The following is a 19,170-nucleotide window of genomic DNA, read 5'->3' as shown; positions in this document are numbered from 1 at the left end:
TTTAAAGCTGTCTTATATGAATTTTGAAAATTTATACTAAAACATTTAAATTATAAAATAAATAATATAAATAATAGAATCAGCAAGAAATTCCGCATTATTGGTATTTTTTTTTTATATAAGTTTTACATCCATGAGCTCTTAAGTGCCTATGCCTTTTTTATTTAATTTTCAAAGCGTTGAGGCATATTATTGTCAACACTGCATGCTTTAAATTGCGAACTAAAGGCTATTTTCTCTAATTCGATGGTGAGTCCAAAACTGACCATGAGAGATATATAAACCTATATATACATATATATTTATGTAAGTTAATAATTAATTATTTACGACTATGGTTTTTTTTGCATTATTGGTATTAAAAATGACTTACTTCAGCGCCCCGTAGTTCCACAGCGTAAGAAGGGGCGTCCCCGCGCCCGGCCGCTTCACGGGACGAATGTATGCGTAGCACGCCGTCTCGACACGACACCCAGCCGCGTTTGTACGCACGTAGCGTGAAGCGTTGCCGTCTGTTTTATTTTATATTACTATTAATTAACTAATAACAACTAATGACAAAGAACTCTAAAAAATAAACGAGTGTGCTTTAGACCACTCGACTGTAGTAAAACTTCTTTAGCTCCATCTCCCTCTCAACTTCCGTTCGCCTCGTCCGATCACACTTTTCGTAACTCTCTCGTCACGCTTACTCCAGTTTACTTCCCAAGTCAAGCGTGCATAAAGAAGTTTTACATCATTTATAAGTTTTATCCAATTTGGTAGGTAGTTTCTCAGAAATTATGCGCCTACATACATTTCGATGATATAATTTTTTTTCTTTTTTCAATTTATTGGCCAATACATTATACTTTGCAATTTAAGTACCACGAAAACCTCGCGGGTTTATCAGGGTACAGAGAGTCACTCAGTTAATTCCGTTTGTTTTTTATATTAATAGATTGAATAACGCATTTTTCTTCTCCAATACTAGATACTTTCCAACGTTTTTTACATATAATATCCATTTACGGACGACATCTTTGGATCTGTAAATAAAACTCTAACACACAGCGCCCTCTCTGTTTTATGGGTCTCTGTCGAACACATCGTTCGTTTCACCTCCAATCAAATATATTTAAAATGACCGGCACCATTACAATAATTAACAACACATCTAAGACGTGAATTTTGATAAACGTATTTATTTATTACTAGCGTTCGTACCTCCATATTTATTTTTTGTGAATGTCTACTTTTTATTGAAGTGAAACTTTTTTAGGTGCATGAGGGGTAAAATTTTTACGGATCAAATGCGTCACGGCGTCACAAATTTTAAACGTCCATAGCGCGTTGAATAGACCGCTTCTCGTCCGATCACCGAAGTTAAGCAACGTCGGGCGCGGTCAGTGGTTGGATAGATGGGCCTGGGAACACCGCGTGGCATTGGCTTTTTGTTTTTTTTTAATTCATTTTTTTTTGTTTGCCAAAGAAGTTTCACTTTTGACATGTGTACTTTGTACGCACGCAATTTAATTTTTTTTTTCAAAACGTTCTAAGATTAAAAAAAAATCCAATTTGGTGTAGTCATTCGAAAGTTATACACATACTTGCACACATTTCGGCAAGTCCTTTCTATATAGATAGTTATTGATTGGATAATGCGTTTATCTACTCTAAAATAAAACACTCCAATGTTATTTACCTTACTTTCGGAAAGTAATCAAACACATAAGCTATTAACCGTGCAAATTTTAATATCGCCAATATGTGATATGATAACTGCCTCCCTCTATTAGTCATAGCTCTCTTTCAACTTAGAACTACAAATTAAACACACTGTATATTGGATTTTAGATACTTATTTATCCGATTAACAAATTAATTTACGTTAATCTTGGGATACGCTCGGAACTATTATAAAATTTTGTCTATACTGCTAACAGTAGTTCAGTGTTTAAAAAATATTTACCGATAAGCAAATATAGCTCTCGGTGTATACCACCAGTCAAATAAAATTAAACCTTTTCTAGTTTAAGGGGCTACACTACCTCAGCTCGAATTCAGATTTCACCCGCACTGACACAAATGAGAATTGAGAGCGCTTGGTTGTTCATCGCGCGAATTATATTATGTATTTTCTCCCCACAAACATTATCAATAATTATTTTTTAAAAAACGCAACATATAAAATGTTCTTCATACTGATTTCAATTACCATGCTTAATCTCAAGTCCATAACTTCTATATTTTCTGAGATTTTAAGGTTTTAATACAAAAATAGAGGTAACTTTGCGATTTTTTTGTATCGAGAAAATTTTATAGAATCGTGTTTTCGAAACATATGAAAGATAGTTTATGTCGTGAACTTTACCATACATAAATTTCAAACTTAAATAATCAGTAGTTTGGAAGATATGGACATCCTGCCGAGTGGAAAATAAACAATTTGAGGTAGCATACACTCTTAAACATAGAAACATATACAACAGTTTTACATATATCTATAGTGTAGGTATACAGTTTTTAATAAACATAGCACGAATTGAGCCTGTAACATCCCACTGCTGGGCATAGGCCTATTTCTCCATATAAGAGAAAGATTGACTTAATTGAAGTAGTGAACAAAAAACATTTAAAAACTCGTTTTCTTTTCAAAACCCTATTTACCGCTATTATTATATGATATAATAGCGATTTCATCTATAACTGTCATACTTTTACTATCTTATTAAAAACCAAATATATATACAATGTTATATAAATCATTTCAGCACATATTTACATCGGGGTAAACCAATAGGTGTTACATTTTAATTTATACAAAGGTATTAAAGACTACAAAAATTCACCTAAATTTTTATTTAAGGCTGTGTTCATTTTGATTAATATTTGCTTTAGGAGTACGTTACGAAATATGATCCAGTATTATATGTTATATATGTTATGTTATATATGTTACAGCCTTGCCTATGTTACAGCCTTACGATCTTTTAAGACAATGTAACATAGGTAATACAGAATAAAAAATATATACATATCATAATTATATGTGTTTCCATTACTGCAGATTAAATAACACAACATATTAACACTGTATAACAAAAAGTTCAAAATAATTCATATACCATAGAATTCAAAAACATGAACAAACATAAATATTGTAGGATACACAAATTTTGTTACTGCATAAGTATTTCAGCAGTTTCACTCAGGTCTCTGGTTGTTTAATATGTCAAAATTTATTTACTTTCTTTATAAACAAAAGTAGAAACTATAACTTAAATTTGTCCAATATCGAATTAGCTGATAATATTTCGAAACATACTCCACATAAAAAAAAAACAATTGCATATTTAAAAAAAGGTATGCATGCAGGTTTTAATTTCGATCGGGGTAACAAACTATTCTTACGAGATCATACAGTTATCGCTGTGACACTTCCTTTGCGCGCCGTCGAACGGGAAATAGATAAAATAAAATAATTAAACAACATAATTACATAAATAGTTCATGTGATAAAACTTTTCCATATGAAACTATAATTACTAAAAGTCCTTAAAAATATTATACCTCGTATAAAAGTAGTGTTCTAAGGCAGAAATGATGATTTAGAGCTTAAAATTTAAATAATACATAAACATAAATCTCATCATTGTAACACACATGGTGGTGAGAGAACGATGAAACTGATGGATATCTTTGTTGAAAAAGTGTTACTAAATAAACAGAAAATAACAATAGCAAGATTTAATTTTTTTAATTTATTTTAACAAAAAAAAAAAATGTCGTTTCAGTTGTCATATAACATATTTGGAATATTTGTCTGGTTATAAACAAATGGAGTTTGTCGCAAACCTATCTATAAATTGTTTATATCCACTACGCTGCTCTATTGCAAGTTGGCGGATATATACCCTATCCTATATGACAACAACCGGGACCAGGGTTAGTTTCAATTACACGATTTTTTCTTCAAAAAGAGAAAGAAGTACTTCAGAAGTTCAGCCTAGTATTATATTTGCACTGCATACGCTATGACAAAATTAATAACTAAAATATTATCAACAGATTTTAACCGAGTGCAAAAAAGGAGGAGGTTCTCAATCTCTTGATTATACACTCGATTAAACACTGGATTGTATATTTTTTTATCGTATAACTTTTTGCTGGTAGTGCCGATATGGATAATTTTTTTTTTTTTTGGATTTGAAAGATGTCACGACTGTCACGAATTGCTATTTATGTTTTTTAAATATCTCTAATAATGGGTATTTATTTCGAGTAGTTTTTTTTGTATAAAAACAAACACAATTATTTTTTAATTATTTTGTACCTACCCTCGATATTTCAAGTATCCAGCTAGTTCTGGGACATGGGTGATATCAGGTCGGGCGGGTGGTCCGCCTTCTAATTGCACTTGTAGTTCACTTAACGCAGCATCAATTTCATCTTCTGGAGCATTAGTTGATCCCGCGCCTTGAGAGCCATCGTTTGCATCAACGCCTCCACCGGCTAGAGTTTGTAATTCGATTTGGAGCTGTAAAATTAAATATATCTTCGTCAATAATGAAATAAAAATCAAAATAAACTACTTAACTAAAATAGTATTCAAATTCACTTTTGAATCATGATTTTACAAAAAAGGTCCATAGTAGCATTTGAAGGATTGAAAATCTACACTAACGATATATGCCCAAACATTTGTAGAAACAATTTCAAAGTACCATTAGCGAAATCATGTGCTTCTTTAACGCCATTGAATATCACTAATCGTAAAGAATAAAAATAATTACTAAGCAATCTCGCATAAAATAAAATATCCACCTGTAATGCAGCAAACAGTAACATCTCTTCCTCTGTACAGTGTACTTCTTGATTCAAGATCTGCCAACGGGCCTGTTGGTACAGTTGGTTGAGTCGTGATGCATCTTGAGCTCTTGGGGTGAGGTCGAAGAACGAATAGAACTTGAACCGCAGCTGTAAGGTATCCCATTCTCGAACATACTGCTCCATTATGGATAGGGATGAGTCTAGCCAACTGAAAAAAAAAAAAAATTAAATGAATATATTAAAAAAAAATATATTATTATATCTTGCAGTGTTTACATAATTTTTAATCTCTATTTTGTTGCTTCAAGTTTAAACGTACTGGCCTGTTATAAATTTTCTTTTTTTCTTTTTTAAATTTCGACGGCGCTTATGATTACAAACACGCTGCGAGGATATTTTATATGTATTTATTTTGTTTTGTATATTAATTTTTCACAATAAACCAGACTATTAATGCATTTCTTATTGTCCTATTCATTTCTTATCTTAGGACGTATAGACAAAATCTATTTTTAATAATATTTTTTTTATTTAATGGAATGTAAATTTATTATGAAAGAACAATATTTCTCTTACCCAACGTTCATTCTAGCACGTTCCATCAAAGATTTCGGTGTGAGAAGTGACTCCCGCGATTGGCTGTCTGGTTCAAGAGGAGAATCAGCTAGAGACAGTTCCGCAAGGGAATCCAATGCATCTAGAGACGCAGCTCTTGGGGGTGTTCCACAGTAGCCCCCATCGCTGGAGCCATCGCTCTGAGTGCTGTAGATATGGCCACCATAGCGACGTAGTGTACCATTCTGGTAAGAAAACGACTGTGCTTTAGACCACACGACTGAAGTAAAACTTACGAAACGTAATTCTCTCTCTTTTTATGTTCCCTAACTTATATCTCTCTCTCAACTTCCATTCGCCTCGCCGATTACACTTTTCCTAAAGCTCTCGCCACACATTCACCAGCTTACTGCCCAAGTCAAGCGTGCGTAAAGAAGTATTACTTCAAAAATATTATCACCATGCTTTATTGTCCTTTTGTTACGTTAATTTATGGTACGAGACGCTCTCGTAGATTGAAGATTAACCTGTAATTTATCTATTTGTTTAAAGCTTGTGAGATGCTCGACATTTATGATTATGCTGCAGTTACCCTTTAAATCTTATAATATACAGTCAACCTGATTAAGCTTTTCTGCAACGTAACAAATAATATTTTAAGTTGCTCAAAGTATTATTTAATTAACGCTGAGTTGCACGAAACCAAATTAAAATTTAAGTAGAGATTAAACTAATTTAATCACAAGAATTTCATACAATTTTTGCGATTAAATTAGTTTAATCACTACTTAAATTTTAATTTATTTTCGTGCAACTCGGCGTAAGAGGCTTTAATTAAGAGGCCAATTAAGAGGCTTTATACAATTGAAATCGGAAGTGGATATTAAGATTGTCAAAATTTATATTAGGTCATTTAATTTAACAGTGAAAACAAAGCGAATATTAATATTATTCTCAAGACTAAGAATATCCAAATTCACATTTGTGATATTACATTCATAATGAGGAAATGTGGATACCATTAACGCAAAAAAAAAACAATTATGTTAGGTTTAGTACTTAATTATACCTAAATTTACCTGTTGTGATGTTACAGGAGTAGCGGATAACGATCTAGGAGGTGGTGGTGTAGCAGGACAAGCCAAGGATCTGTCCAGGCTGTTCGAAGAGCCTCTTGTGGCTGCGATGAACGTGTTTGTGTCTGGCGCTTGTATTGACTTCACCTTCTTTGCCTCTTTCAAGTTCTGGTAGTTTTGCTTTAAATGTGACGGTTCCAAAGGATAACACAGCGAGAGTTCTTCTGGATGCCGTATTCCTAAAATATACGAGATATTTATTATATTTTCAGACAATTACTGGACTTAAGATATTATTTATATTCAGTTTTTTATGCGACTTACAAAAAAGGAGGTACGTAGAAATATCTTTACTATCTCACTATAATTTTTAAAGGGCACGATAAGCTAATCTTTACACGTCTAAGGCAACGAGTTCATTAATCTTCAGTAAATTATGGTAGACCCTTAGGACATGTAAATGTTTGTTAATTCTGTCACGTTATAAATTTTAAAATAAGAACTGCGAAGTTAGTTATCGCATCATTTCTGTAGAATTTACATTCCGAATCAGTGGTAGATTCTATAAAATTTTAATTTGTAAAATGAAAGAATCAAAAGTGCCTTAAAATCTAATAAAGTAGCTTTTGGTTTCATTTTTTTATTGAATTGTTTAGAAGTCGAGTTGTTTTATTTTAAACCTCATATAATCTTACCAAGGCTTTTGCAGAGTTGAACCACAGCGCTAAAAGTGTCGATAGAGAAATCAATTTTACAGTCAATATATCTCAAGTCGGGCAACTGTATTCTCAAGGGTTTGTGCATCGGTGTGAAATGGAGGGCAGCATCTGCGTGAACACCGTACTGGTCCAGTGTGTGCTTCGGTCTGGACAGCCATTTGTTACGCGTGGGCCACCAGAGAGCGTGGTCTGACCAATCCTTTTTGAAATCTGGAAAAAAATATATTTCAACTCATACGATTTAATCTTTTAAATACAGTTTTTGCAGTATCTTCTTAGTCTAATGCAATTACAAGTATCAACATACACAGATAAATAATTTTTCTTCAAACAATATAACGATAAAAAATGGAAAAAAAATTGACATCCGGTCCTAGCGTTAAATCTTGTGGACAGAAAAAAGAAAGCGAACGTAGCCCGATGACGTCAGTTGTGTTGCTCACGACTTTGTAAGTTATAAGTTTATGAGTTATGGGAACTGACATTGGATCAAATGTTTTTCTAATTGATCAAATGTTGGCATTTAGAGTTCATTAAACTTAGCTGGCTAATTCTTACTATCGACTTATTCTTATTAAATTGTAACACAGTAAGATTAGAGCTCAAGTAATACTGGTCGTCATAATCGTGAACTCTGGTTATGTGCTCTTGTTTCATTTCTTTTGTATGAGTCATTCAAATTCGGTCCATCCATATACCTACTGTTATTTTCTAAATTGGTCTTCAGGAAGATTTTATTACAGTTATAAAAATAGCAAGTTCGTATAAGATAAATACTTAAAAACAAAGGGACAATGAACAATTCGAATTGAAAAATAACTGATCCTACCATCTACTGATATTATAAATGCGAAAGTTTGTGAGAATGTATTTATGCATGTATGTATGTTTTTACTCTTTCACACAAATCAACTGGTCCGATTTTGATAAATCTTGGTACGTTGATAGCTGGAGATCTAGAATAGCACATAGGCTACCTTTTATCCCAATATACTCACAGGATCAGATATTACGCGGGTGAAACCGCGTGACGCAGCTAGTATATTATAAATATGTTAATATAGTGTGGCATAGAATGAAATTTGGAAATCTTTGGAGCTATTAGGATATATCTAATATATAAAATGAGTCATAAATAATCACAAATCATTCCTACTAAAGTATGATGATTTCTTCTAATGCTGACTATACTAAGATGAATCATAGCACGTTGAAATAATATCGTTTGAAAAGTTAATCAGTTCAACGTAAAATCTTTAATGGTTTCTGATTTATTGTCCCCAGACATCGAAGATTTAGTGACCTCTTACTTTGAGAAGATATAAATTTTCTTTATGTTAACATGGCAATAAAAATGACCCCGATTGAAAAAAATTCTGAACATCGAACCAACCACAACAGGAAAAGAACAGATAGGATATGAATAAATTGAACATCATTTACGTAACATCGTATTATTTAAAAATTATTAACCATCGCTTCGTGAATTTCTTTCTTTGTTTCGGCAAAAAGCTGAGATCTATGGGAAAAGTTTTGAAATCTTTAAATTTTCTTTTATATTTCAAGGATTGTAACAAGCATATGGCCCACCAGATGGTAAGCATTTACCTTAGCCTATGAACACCTGTAATACTAGAAACATCGCAAGCGCATGCCGATCTAGTCCCTTTCCAGGAGCACTGGTCACCTTACCGCAGGAACACAATACTACGTAAGAGCAGAATTATTTATTCACTGAAACACGAGTAGCAAGAGTAGTGTAGGGGATTTAGTTAATTTTCTTTTGCAATACAGAAATAACTTAGTTATAATAACTTTTAGACATCGAACAAGCTCTTTGGTGTCTTTTCCATTCTACGTGACTTGGCCGATATCATCTGTGGTACTTTGGCACTTTTGTAAGCCATTTATCCAAATGAATGGCGTTTAGGCAGACAGGTACAGAAAAGACGTAAATAATAACATAAATACATTATTTATGATGACTACTGTTTTGAAATTAAAATCAAAATCAAAAACAAAACTACTGTTTTCGAAGACATAACATCAATACAGATATTGACTACCGTTATCGCAGTTTCAAAATATTATTTCCCGAAAACAACTAGCTCTTAATGTCAGGATTCTATTAGCCAAACAAATACTTAATCTATCTCTTTTAATGTACAATAATAATTAATGATTAATATTATCATCGCGGAGTTTGATGAAGTCTGTTTTAACTCGTATGTAACTCTGCACCCAATGGGCCACTCTATTACTAATTTAATGTAAATCTTAACGTTATTTAATTTTTTGTTATTGTTCTGATTTAAAGTTTCTACAATTACATAACACGCAGCCCTGTGTCAGACGGACGAATAAAGGACCTATGGAACCTTAACTTAGGCTCCAGTTATCACTCTTTTAACCTTTAACACTTACAGAACATTGTCAACCAACAAAATGCTTTGTCCTCCTAAAGTTGGTCTTTCATATATTCAACGATGTTTTGTATTTGTACCTAGAAAAACAAAATTAATCAAAAGCTTCAGTTACTGCTAGTAAGAAATTATACTTTGAACTACGTAAGGTTAATGTATTAAAATTGGTATTAAATACTAATACAACTAAATAAGTATTATATAATCAGTTAGTTAAGAAGTCAAGTATAATCAGTTAGTTAAGAAGTAAAGTATAATCAGTTAGATATACACACACGGTCGTCTGTTCCTAAGAATATTCCATTCAGACTAGACGGGAATCGTACCCATATATAGGAGCTATATAGGAGCAGAAATCAGGACCATTCTAAACTGTGTAAGTGGATCAATCGAAATATACGCATATATTTGATATTAATTGTTAAAATGTTATATATTGTAATTCTTAAAATTCAAATAAAATGAAACTTAACCTCGACTAAATACGGACCGCCTGAGTCATGTGTCACAGTCACAGTAAAATATGGCGAATTTGTTGAATAATGTTAAGGTCGAATGGACTAAGGACGAACAGATAGACAGACTAATGTATCGTTTATTCCTTAATAAACTATTATTACTTTTAAAAAAGTTACGGAGATCGAAGTAGTAGTAGATCGAAGGAGAAATATTGAACGTAAGTGATAAATAAGTTTTAAATTCAAAGCCGAATGAGTTTATTTAGGATTGTTATCCATCCGCACATGTCTTGGTAAGGTGGTACAGAGCTTTATATGGGATCGACATATTTTTCCTCATGTCCAGGAAACGTCGTTGTTACGTGTATGTTCTGGAGAAAATCTAGACATGTAGCTACATTTTTCCTAACAAGAGTTATTCAAAATCAACGCTATAATCAATTTTTAACTTCAATTTTACGTAAGATATTTAAGTTTTTTTTTTAAACTAGTTCTTTTACAAGATTTAATTTATACACTATAATATCCTATTTCGTTACTTAGAATCTGCTTCTTTTGAGCATCAAGCTACAAAACAAATTTTACTTAGTTTCTGTATGTTGATTACGATTTGTAATCTTTGGTCCTTATAATTTACATAGAACATCGTCAATACAATGAAGTCGAGATATATTACAATTTGTTTTACCTGTTAACCTTGGTTCGTCTGTAACTGTTTTGAACTGCTGAGACGTTTAATAATACAGATAATTATGTTAAGGTAATCGTATGAGTTAAATTGGAAAAGTTGTTGGTTTCAAAATAGATTCATTTTCCTATTTTTGCTAGATGGCGTTGTGTTAAGTGAAAATTGAAGCTCGATTCTCAGTGCTATTAGATGGCGCTGGGTAAACAACATTCATTTTCGTATTTCGGTGTTATGATGTTGAGCTATGGAATGAAATGAAAACGTTACAATTTATTTATAAATGCTTCTGGTCAGGTGAAGCAAATTGTACTTCACTGCATAGTCTCTTCAATGATAATCATGACCTGTAGTAACCGCATCCGCCAGCCCTTAATGTCACGAGTATTCAGAGCTAAAAAACCCCGAATTCAAATCAGTAAAGAAGTCAACTCCTTCCTGTGTCGCCATCTATCGGTAGTCGTCATTATCGTTTTTCGTGCAGCCCGCGTCACGCGTTCTCCCGATTCAATTAAGAAAATTAAGGAAATTATTAATAATTTCAAATAGAATACTATGCCAGGACATAGAAAACGTAAGAGGGAATCAAGTGAGGAAAGATTACAAAGAAAACTGAAGAAATACGAGCAAAAATTAGAAAAAGTGCGCACGAGGCGACGGCCGCCATCACCGGCGCCCACGCTGCAGAGCGTTCACACAGAAATTGACGCCGCCGGAATATCTCCGTCACCTCATCATAATGAGGAAAATAATTTCATCACGAAACCTAACGATGAAAACACAGGTATTTACTTAATTGCGTTATTTATTTTTTTGATTCTATTCATTAGTTCCGACATGTTTAGGTTGTGTCGGTATATGGCGACGCTAAGTCAAGCCGTTAGCTTGTCACCTATTTAGGCGATCTGGCTTTATTGTTAGTGCAAACTACCAAAATTTACTGGATATTCATCCTTTCAAGCATGGGTATTCACCCACATAATACAGTTGTACTTTAAAAGTAGACATGAAACTCAGTATATAACTTATTACTTAATAAGAAATTACCTATTTAGCCTAAACTTAATGTTTTATTTTATTTTATTTTATTTTTATTTCCAAAAATAAGCATTCTCATACACAAAAAATTCTACTATTTAGTAGACGTTAGATCTCTCACTACTATTAAGTAGTATACCGGTGAATAAATTTATTCAACCAATTATTGTATATTTATACAGAGAATGCCCTTGATGAGGAAATCATCAATATACTGGGCGATGCTCCAGATGAACTATCGTATGGGCCCCCCATTCATAAAGAGCTGGCACTGAGATGGATAAATGCCATCAAGAATGGCTTACCAAAAGAAAAGAAAAAAGAAATCATGAAAAAGTATCTTCCTCCTGAGAATTGCAAAACAATAGATGCCCCAAAGTTGAATTTGGAAGCCCAAGCAGCTGTCCCTGAGGCAGCAGTCAAGAGGGACAAGGCCATCGCTAGCAAGCAAAGCCAAATAGGCTCGGCGCTTACAGCGCTCGCCATGGCGTTTGAGAAACTATCCAAGAATGCAAAGGAAAATATATCAATTATAAATTATGTGAGTGATGCTGCTCGCCTACTGTGCGACCATCAAAACCAGGAGTCTAATATGAGAAGAAACTTTATATTACAAGGATTAGAGCAAACTACTCGGGACTCTGTAAAAGATACAGAAATCGACCAATGGTTGTTTGGGGAAAGCTTTGCAGAGAAGCTGAAAGCTTCAAAAGCTATTAAGAAATCTGGCCAAGAAATAAGTCTAAATAAACCAAAGAAAGCACAGCAACAGACACAGCGAAAGCCTTTAAACTACAAGGGCCCGGCGATGAATCAATACAGAGGTCAGAGAATACACACCGGGCCACAACGCTACTACCAGAACAGGAAACATCGAGCGCAATTACCACCACCACAGAAGATACAGCCCAAAGCACCACCGAGATCAACGAGCAATCGCAATTAACCCTGGTTAGTAAGCCATATTGTGGTAGACTAATTTATTATAAACATCAATGGACTCAGATTACATCTGACCCTAGAATATTAAGCTGGATTGACGGTTACAAAATCCCATTTGCTAAGACACCTATTCAGTATACGGTACCTAACAATGATTGTTTTTCGAGCTGCGAAGCTCTTAAAATAGGTGAAAGTGTAGAAAAACTTGTCACTATAGGTGCAATTGTTCATTGTGAACCATGTGAGGGACAATATTTATCAAAAATCTTTACTGTGCCCAAACCTAACGGTGGCAATAGATTTATACTAAACCTAAAACAACTTAATAAGTTTGTAATCACTGAACATTTTAAACTAGAAGATATACGTACTGTAACTAGATTAATGACACCAGGTTGCTACATGAGTACTATTGATCTCAAAGATGCATATTTCTTATTACCGATTCATTATAGCCATAGGAAGTATTTACGTTTTTATTGGATAGATAAATTTTTTGAATTTACAGTATTCCCTTTTGGATTAAACACGGGACCATATGTATTCACAAAACTTTTAAAACCTGTCATGCAACATCTGAGATCAAGAGGGTTTGTGTCAGTTATATACCTGGATGACATTTGGTGCTATGGCCGTTCCTTTTCAGAATGTCATAGTAATGTGCAAGAAACCATTCAATTACTTACTCATTTAGGATTTATTATAAATTATGAAAAAAGTTCTATAATACCTAATACTACTATTAAGTTCCTTGGCTTCTTATTCAATTCAAAGAAATTTATTATTACTCTACCACAAGAAAAAAGATTAACTATTGAGAACACCTTACAGAAATTCATTAGTCTAAAGTATTGCAAGATTAGGGAACTTGCACAGGTAACAGGTCTACTTGTATCAGCGTGTCCTGCTATTGATTACGGTTTTTTGCACACTAAAGAATTAGAGCGACAAAAATACTTATATTTAAATAAATTTCAAAACAACTATGAAAGAACCATGCCCTTGTCAGATAAATTAAAACCTGATTTTATGTGGTGGTTGTCTCATATAAAAACATCTGTAAGTAAAATAAAATGTGGAAACTATGCACTTGAAATATTTTCAGACTCATCACTGACTGGTTGGGGATGTTCATGTGGTAAAGAAAGAGCTGCAGGGTTGTGGAATGAGCATGATAGACTTCAGCACATCAATTACTTAGAACTAAATGCAGCTTTCCTGGCACTCAAAACCTTCACAAGTAATATTGAAAATTGTGAAATATTACTACGCATTGACAACACTACAGCTATTTCATATATTAACCGTATGGGTGGCATTCAATACCCTCACTTAAACTCGGCAGCAAGAAATATTTGGGAGTATTGTGAAAGCAAAAATTTGTTTGTGTTTGCTTCATACATAAAATCTTCTCAAAATGTGATTGCTGATGCTGAATCAAGAAAGTTACATTCTGACATTGAGTGTGAACTAAGCGATAAATACTTTAACAAAATAGTTTCCACTTTTGGTGATCCCCAAATAGACTTATTCGCTAGCCATGCCAACAAAAAATGTGATTTGTATGTATCATGGAAAAGTGATCCAGGTGCATATAAAATTGATGCTTTTACCATGTCATGGACACCTTATTATTTTTATGCATTCCCCCCTTTTGTTTTAATAACAAAAGTGCTACAAAAAATTATCTCTGAACAATCGGAGGGTATTGTAGTTGTACCAGACTGGCCTACACAGCCTTGGTATCCTATATTTAAAAAGTTAATTATTTCAAAAGCATTATATTTTGGTCCTAATACGAAATTGTTTAAATCCTATTCCAGCAGGCCTCTAATTCGCCAACGCCTTACCCTGGTTGCCGCACACTTGTCAGGGAAGCGTTTTCTCGACGAGGAGTCTCAGAAGCAACAATGAATATAATGCTGGCGTCCTTGTCTGAAAATACTATGAAGCAGTACAACACATACCTGAAATACTGGTTTGATTATTGTCTTAACTTAAATATTAGTTACTTGGAAGCGTCAGTTCCACATGTTTTATGTTTTTTGACAAAATTTTTTGAAAAGGGTGCCGTTTACAGCTCTATCAATTGTTGTAGATCGGCATTAGCCCTTATTTTAGGCCCAAAAATAAGTAATGATGATAGAATAGCACGTTTTTTAAAGGGAATTTTTAGACTTCGGCCTCCACACCCCAAGTACGATATCACCTGGGATGTTTCCACTGTACTAAATTTTTTATCTAATAAAGGTATAAATAGCCTGCTCACGTTAGAGGATATATCAAAAAAGCTAATTACATTGTTGGCCATTGTCACTGCTCATAGGGTTCAAACATTTTCATTAATAAAACTATCGTATATTCAAACCCTTTCTGATAAAATATATATTAAAATACCCGATCATATAAAAACTTCGCGGTTTGGGAGTGTTCAACCCAGTCTGGTGCTACCATTTTTTAATAATAACCCTAATGTTTGTCCGGCCTCTGCCTTGTTAAATTATATAGATAAGACTAGTAATATTCGAAAATGCGAAAAATTGTTTATTGCATATAAAAAGCCACATAATTCTGTTACCTCTCAGACGCTTAGCCGTTGGATTAAGAATACCTTGGAAAATAGTGGCATAGACATATCCATTTTTTCGGCGCATAGCACGCGACATGCCGCTACTTCGGCGGCTAAGCGTATGGGAGTCAGCATAGACACCATTCGAAGAACAGCTGGATGGAGCAGCACATCTAGAGTGTTTGCTCAATTCTATAATAGAGAGATAATTGCTGGCAATGATTTTTCTGTTGTATTAAACCAGCGTTAGGTACACGGCCTTATTGAAATATAGGCCTTTGTTATGCTATTCTTTTATACACCAAATAGGCTCATAACTTATATTTAATTGAAATATTATAGTATTGAAGCTTATAATTTATTTCCTCAAAAAATTAAATATGATTACTTGTATCACTTGCTTGTTATTTTACCACCTCTAAACATCTACAGGTCATGATTATCATTGAAGAGACTATGCAGTGAAGTACAATTAGAAATTAAACGAACTTACCAAGTGAAGTTCCAATTTCAATTGTACGAACTGCATAGTCTCGAAATGATAATATAACCCTCCCACCCATTCTTATCTACAATAAGAATTACCCCCGATGTATAACAATTGGTGTAAAATAATCAAGCCTCTAGGTATACTTCCCGGATCCTGGACCTCTGAACTAAATGACGACTACCGATAGATGGCGACACAGGAAGGAGTTGACTTCTTTACTGATTTGAATTCGGGGTTTTTTAGCTCTGAATACTCGTGACATTAAGGGCTGGCGGATGCGGTTACTACAGGTCATGATTATCATTTCGAGACTATGCAGTTCGTACAATTGAAATTGGAACTTCACTTGGTAAGTTCGTTTAATTTCTAATTATTAATTCAATGTTGTAAATGCATAAAACCCAGTTCTAGCTATTATAGATTTTTCTGTTGGTTTTATTTTTTATACTTTTGACGTATTAATAACCGCTGCCATATTTGCAGTTAGGTTAATTTCTCATCATCTACGTGAAAACATTTAAAGTTAAGAATATGCGCGGGTGACGTCGCAAGCACAACAAGTACTCAATAAATAACAATTTGTGTGGTCGCTGTGGTTAAATATATTTAGGTATTTTGAGTAAATGAATTGTAATTCTTGAAACGATAACGTCATAGTGTATTTAAGAACCGGTTGTTCAATGACGCGAGAAAAATATGTGATTAATAAATGCATGGGCAAACTTATTGTTTAACAAATATATGTGTTAATTCAGGAAGGTACTTTTAGAAAATAGTTTATAACCGTAGTTTGTGAATAAAAAACTGATATTGGTATGCATACGCTTGTTACCCGTATATATTATGATTTCTGATTTTATTTCAAGAAAAAAAAAATGCAAAGTACAAATTTTCTTCTAACATTGACATTTTTATAAGTAATTATATTTTGTTAATAATGAAACATAGTAAAAAATCGACGATAAGCTTAACAGATAAACTAAAGACGAAGACTTTACATACAAGTCCTCGAGATACGCATCAAAGTATTTTAATTAGTCCTTACGTAATCGTACTTGTTGTTGATACCAGATTAATTAATTATTCCAACAGTCCCTTTAACTGTACCTTAAATGGTGGCGATGTCAATATCGATGTGCAAACGAGTATTAGATACACAACTTTGCTATCGTGTCCCAATACATACAGATCATTTTGCAAGTGATGCAAATATCGTTAAATACACAGGACCATATTCGATTCCATAAGCATTTATGCTCTTAAAATAGACGCTTAGCAACTCGAAAATGATTATGATTAATTTCTGAGAATGTCTCCGACCTTACATCTGCATGAACGCTCTTTTATTCGATTAAATCATTCTACATAATATAAGTAATGAATCATTTAAATTACATAATAAAAAAATGAGAGTAACATTACTTTCCATGTTACTAGTCTGACGCAATTGTAGTCGAAAGATGTAGAGAAAACAATGATGATTCAAATGCATATGAAAGACGATTTGAATGTAAACTTTAGGTGAATAGTTTAACACTTCAATTAGATTAGGATGGAGTAAAATAAACAATGTAACTTATGTTACACAAGCTATCGTATTTATCTTATAAATGTCAATAGTAATTGCGGTCACGAACGCAGCACCGGTCGAAGTAGTTACGGAACTTCATTTTCAACACATACCGTAGCAAATTCAAACAAATTTCTTTACGACAGCATTGTTTCGTAAGTCACTACTAATTAGATAGGTATTCTCGAGTTTATCGACATTTATGTAGTACAAGACGATTTATTTTCTATCGTTTCCTGGACTGGCGTCTCGACACAATATTTCAATGATATCGTCTAAGCTGTCTAAGCATAATTTATATTGATTTATATGGAACCTAATGACATATCAACGCATAACTGAGGGAAGTTACTCAACTATAAATGTAAGTTCTTGTTAATGATTGACATAATCTAAAATCTCTTTAATACATTGGCTAACTTACCATTAGATATAAAACAATGTTTATATAAATAATGAATAACTTGTACGAGTTACTTGCGGAGCAAAATAAAATTTATTTATTTACACTTTCGCACACTAATACAAGGTTTTAACAGCACAACAAATGAAATATAAAAATAAAATTTACATCAGCTGCAACAGGCGGCCTTATCGCTAATACAGCGATCTCTTCCAGGCAACCTTTGGGCAGAGGACTAAATAAGAAGTGTAGGGTTGGGGCGCAAAAATGTTATGTAACATACATATTAACATAGTCACAAACGTACATGTACACCAAATACATTTACTTACATAAAATATACAAAGTTACACATAAAAAATATTATAATGTGTAAATAAAAAAGGGAATGATCATGCAAGTGTCGTAACAAAATGTATCAAAATGATAGCAACATGTGTAAATGTTATTTATAACAATCAGTATATAGAAATAAGAATATTTTTGTTACTTTAAATAGAATTTATTTTCTACAGTCGATATACCTGAATTGTCTGATTAACAAGCACTTCCAGTAGGCAAACACTGTATGTAATACACGTGTAATAAATAATTGCCAAACAAAAATATGATAAATCATTAACTAACATTTCGTTATTACAATTGCACATACCAAACCTACCCACATCTAACCTTCCTACTACAAGATAAAAGAACTATGAATAAATTTCAGTATTTGTAAGTTGAAACTTAATTTGAAATAAAGGGCATTTTCAACATTTCGTAATAATTAAAACTAGCAGAGCTCATGGTAGAACAGGGATTGGTCATAGATAAAAATACATACTGACCTATTTTAAAGGCTGAAGGTAAAATAACGGATGTTACAGCCGCGAACTAGCTCGGTCGTAATGTCACGGGTTGCACTTTGCAGAATAAATATATATATATATCTACTAAAATGCTATCACGTACACGATTCCACACTAAGGTGTAAGTAGCTTTGCTTACACGAGACTGTAGGCACGGTAAATATAAAACAGGCAAAGTAATTAAACCAAACCGTTATCTGTTAAAGTGAATAAATCTCCAAGTGACTCGTAAAATAAACAGAAGGAAAACAAGCGTAGTCTTTCATCGTGCTTTGTTTTGTTTAGACTCGAAAGATTTACTTAGCGCCAACCAATACGAGAATGTGACGTGCGTTGACATTTAATGTTTCTTTGTTTAAATATAATTAAATTTGATATAGTTTTTCCGTGATGTAACAAGAATACATTAGATTTTTTTACTGTTATAGTTTCGTGAAAAGTTATTAAAATATTGGATGCAATGTGTTGCCTTGCGGTACACCTTTTATTTTGGACGTCATGGTAATGTACACAACACGATGCTGTTTCGGTTTATGTTATGAATTATAAACAATTCATATGCACGATTTAACATAGAAA

The 19,170-nt window shown here is 33.2% G+C and overlaps 2 protein-coding genes across 2 annotated transcripts; one reads left to right on the top strand and one right to left on the bottom strand.

The window, feature by feature from the left end:
- Nucleotides 1-4,137: 4,137 nt before the first annotated feature.
- Nucleotides 4,138-7,382, bottom strand: LOC123662205 (unc-112-related protein-like). Its single transcript, XM_045597085.1, has 5 exons — nt 7,139-7,382; nt 6,447-6,682; nt 5,389-5,612; nt 4,807-5,020; nt 4,138-4,519 (listed from the first exon to the last, which is right to left on the bottom strand). Exons 1-5 carry the CDS (start codon nt 7,245-7,247, stop codon nt 4,316-4,318), a joined length of 987 nt encoding a protein of 328 aa, XP_045453041.1. The 5' UTR covers nt 7,248-7,382; the 3' UTR covers nt 4,138-4,315.
- A 3,658-nt stretch (nt 7,383-11,040) lies between these two features.
- LOC123662115 lies at nt 11,041-12,712 on the top strand. The gene is made up of 2 exons (XM_045597000.1): nt 11,041-11,512; nt 11,949-12,712. The coding sequence occupies exons 1-2, from the start codon at nt 11,284-11,286 to the stop codon at nt 12,710-12,712; spliced, it is 993 nt and encodes a 330-aa protein (XP_045452956.1). The 5' UTR covers nt 11,041-11,283.
- Nucleotides 12,713-19,170: the final 6,458 nt, after the last annotated feature.

Source organism: Melitaea cinxia, chromosome 18 (assembly GCF_905220565.1).
Source record: "Melitaea cinxia chromosome 18, ilMelCinx1.1, whole genome shotgun sequence".
NCBI classification, from domain to species: domain Eukaryota; kingdom Metazoa; phylum Arthropoda; class Insecta; order Lepidoptera; family Nymphalidae; genus Melitaea; species Melitaea cinxia.
Note: the sequence above shows the minus strand (reverse complement) of the source record. Positions and strands in the feature narration are given on the sequence as shown.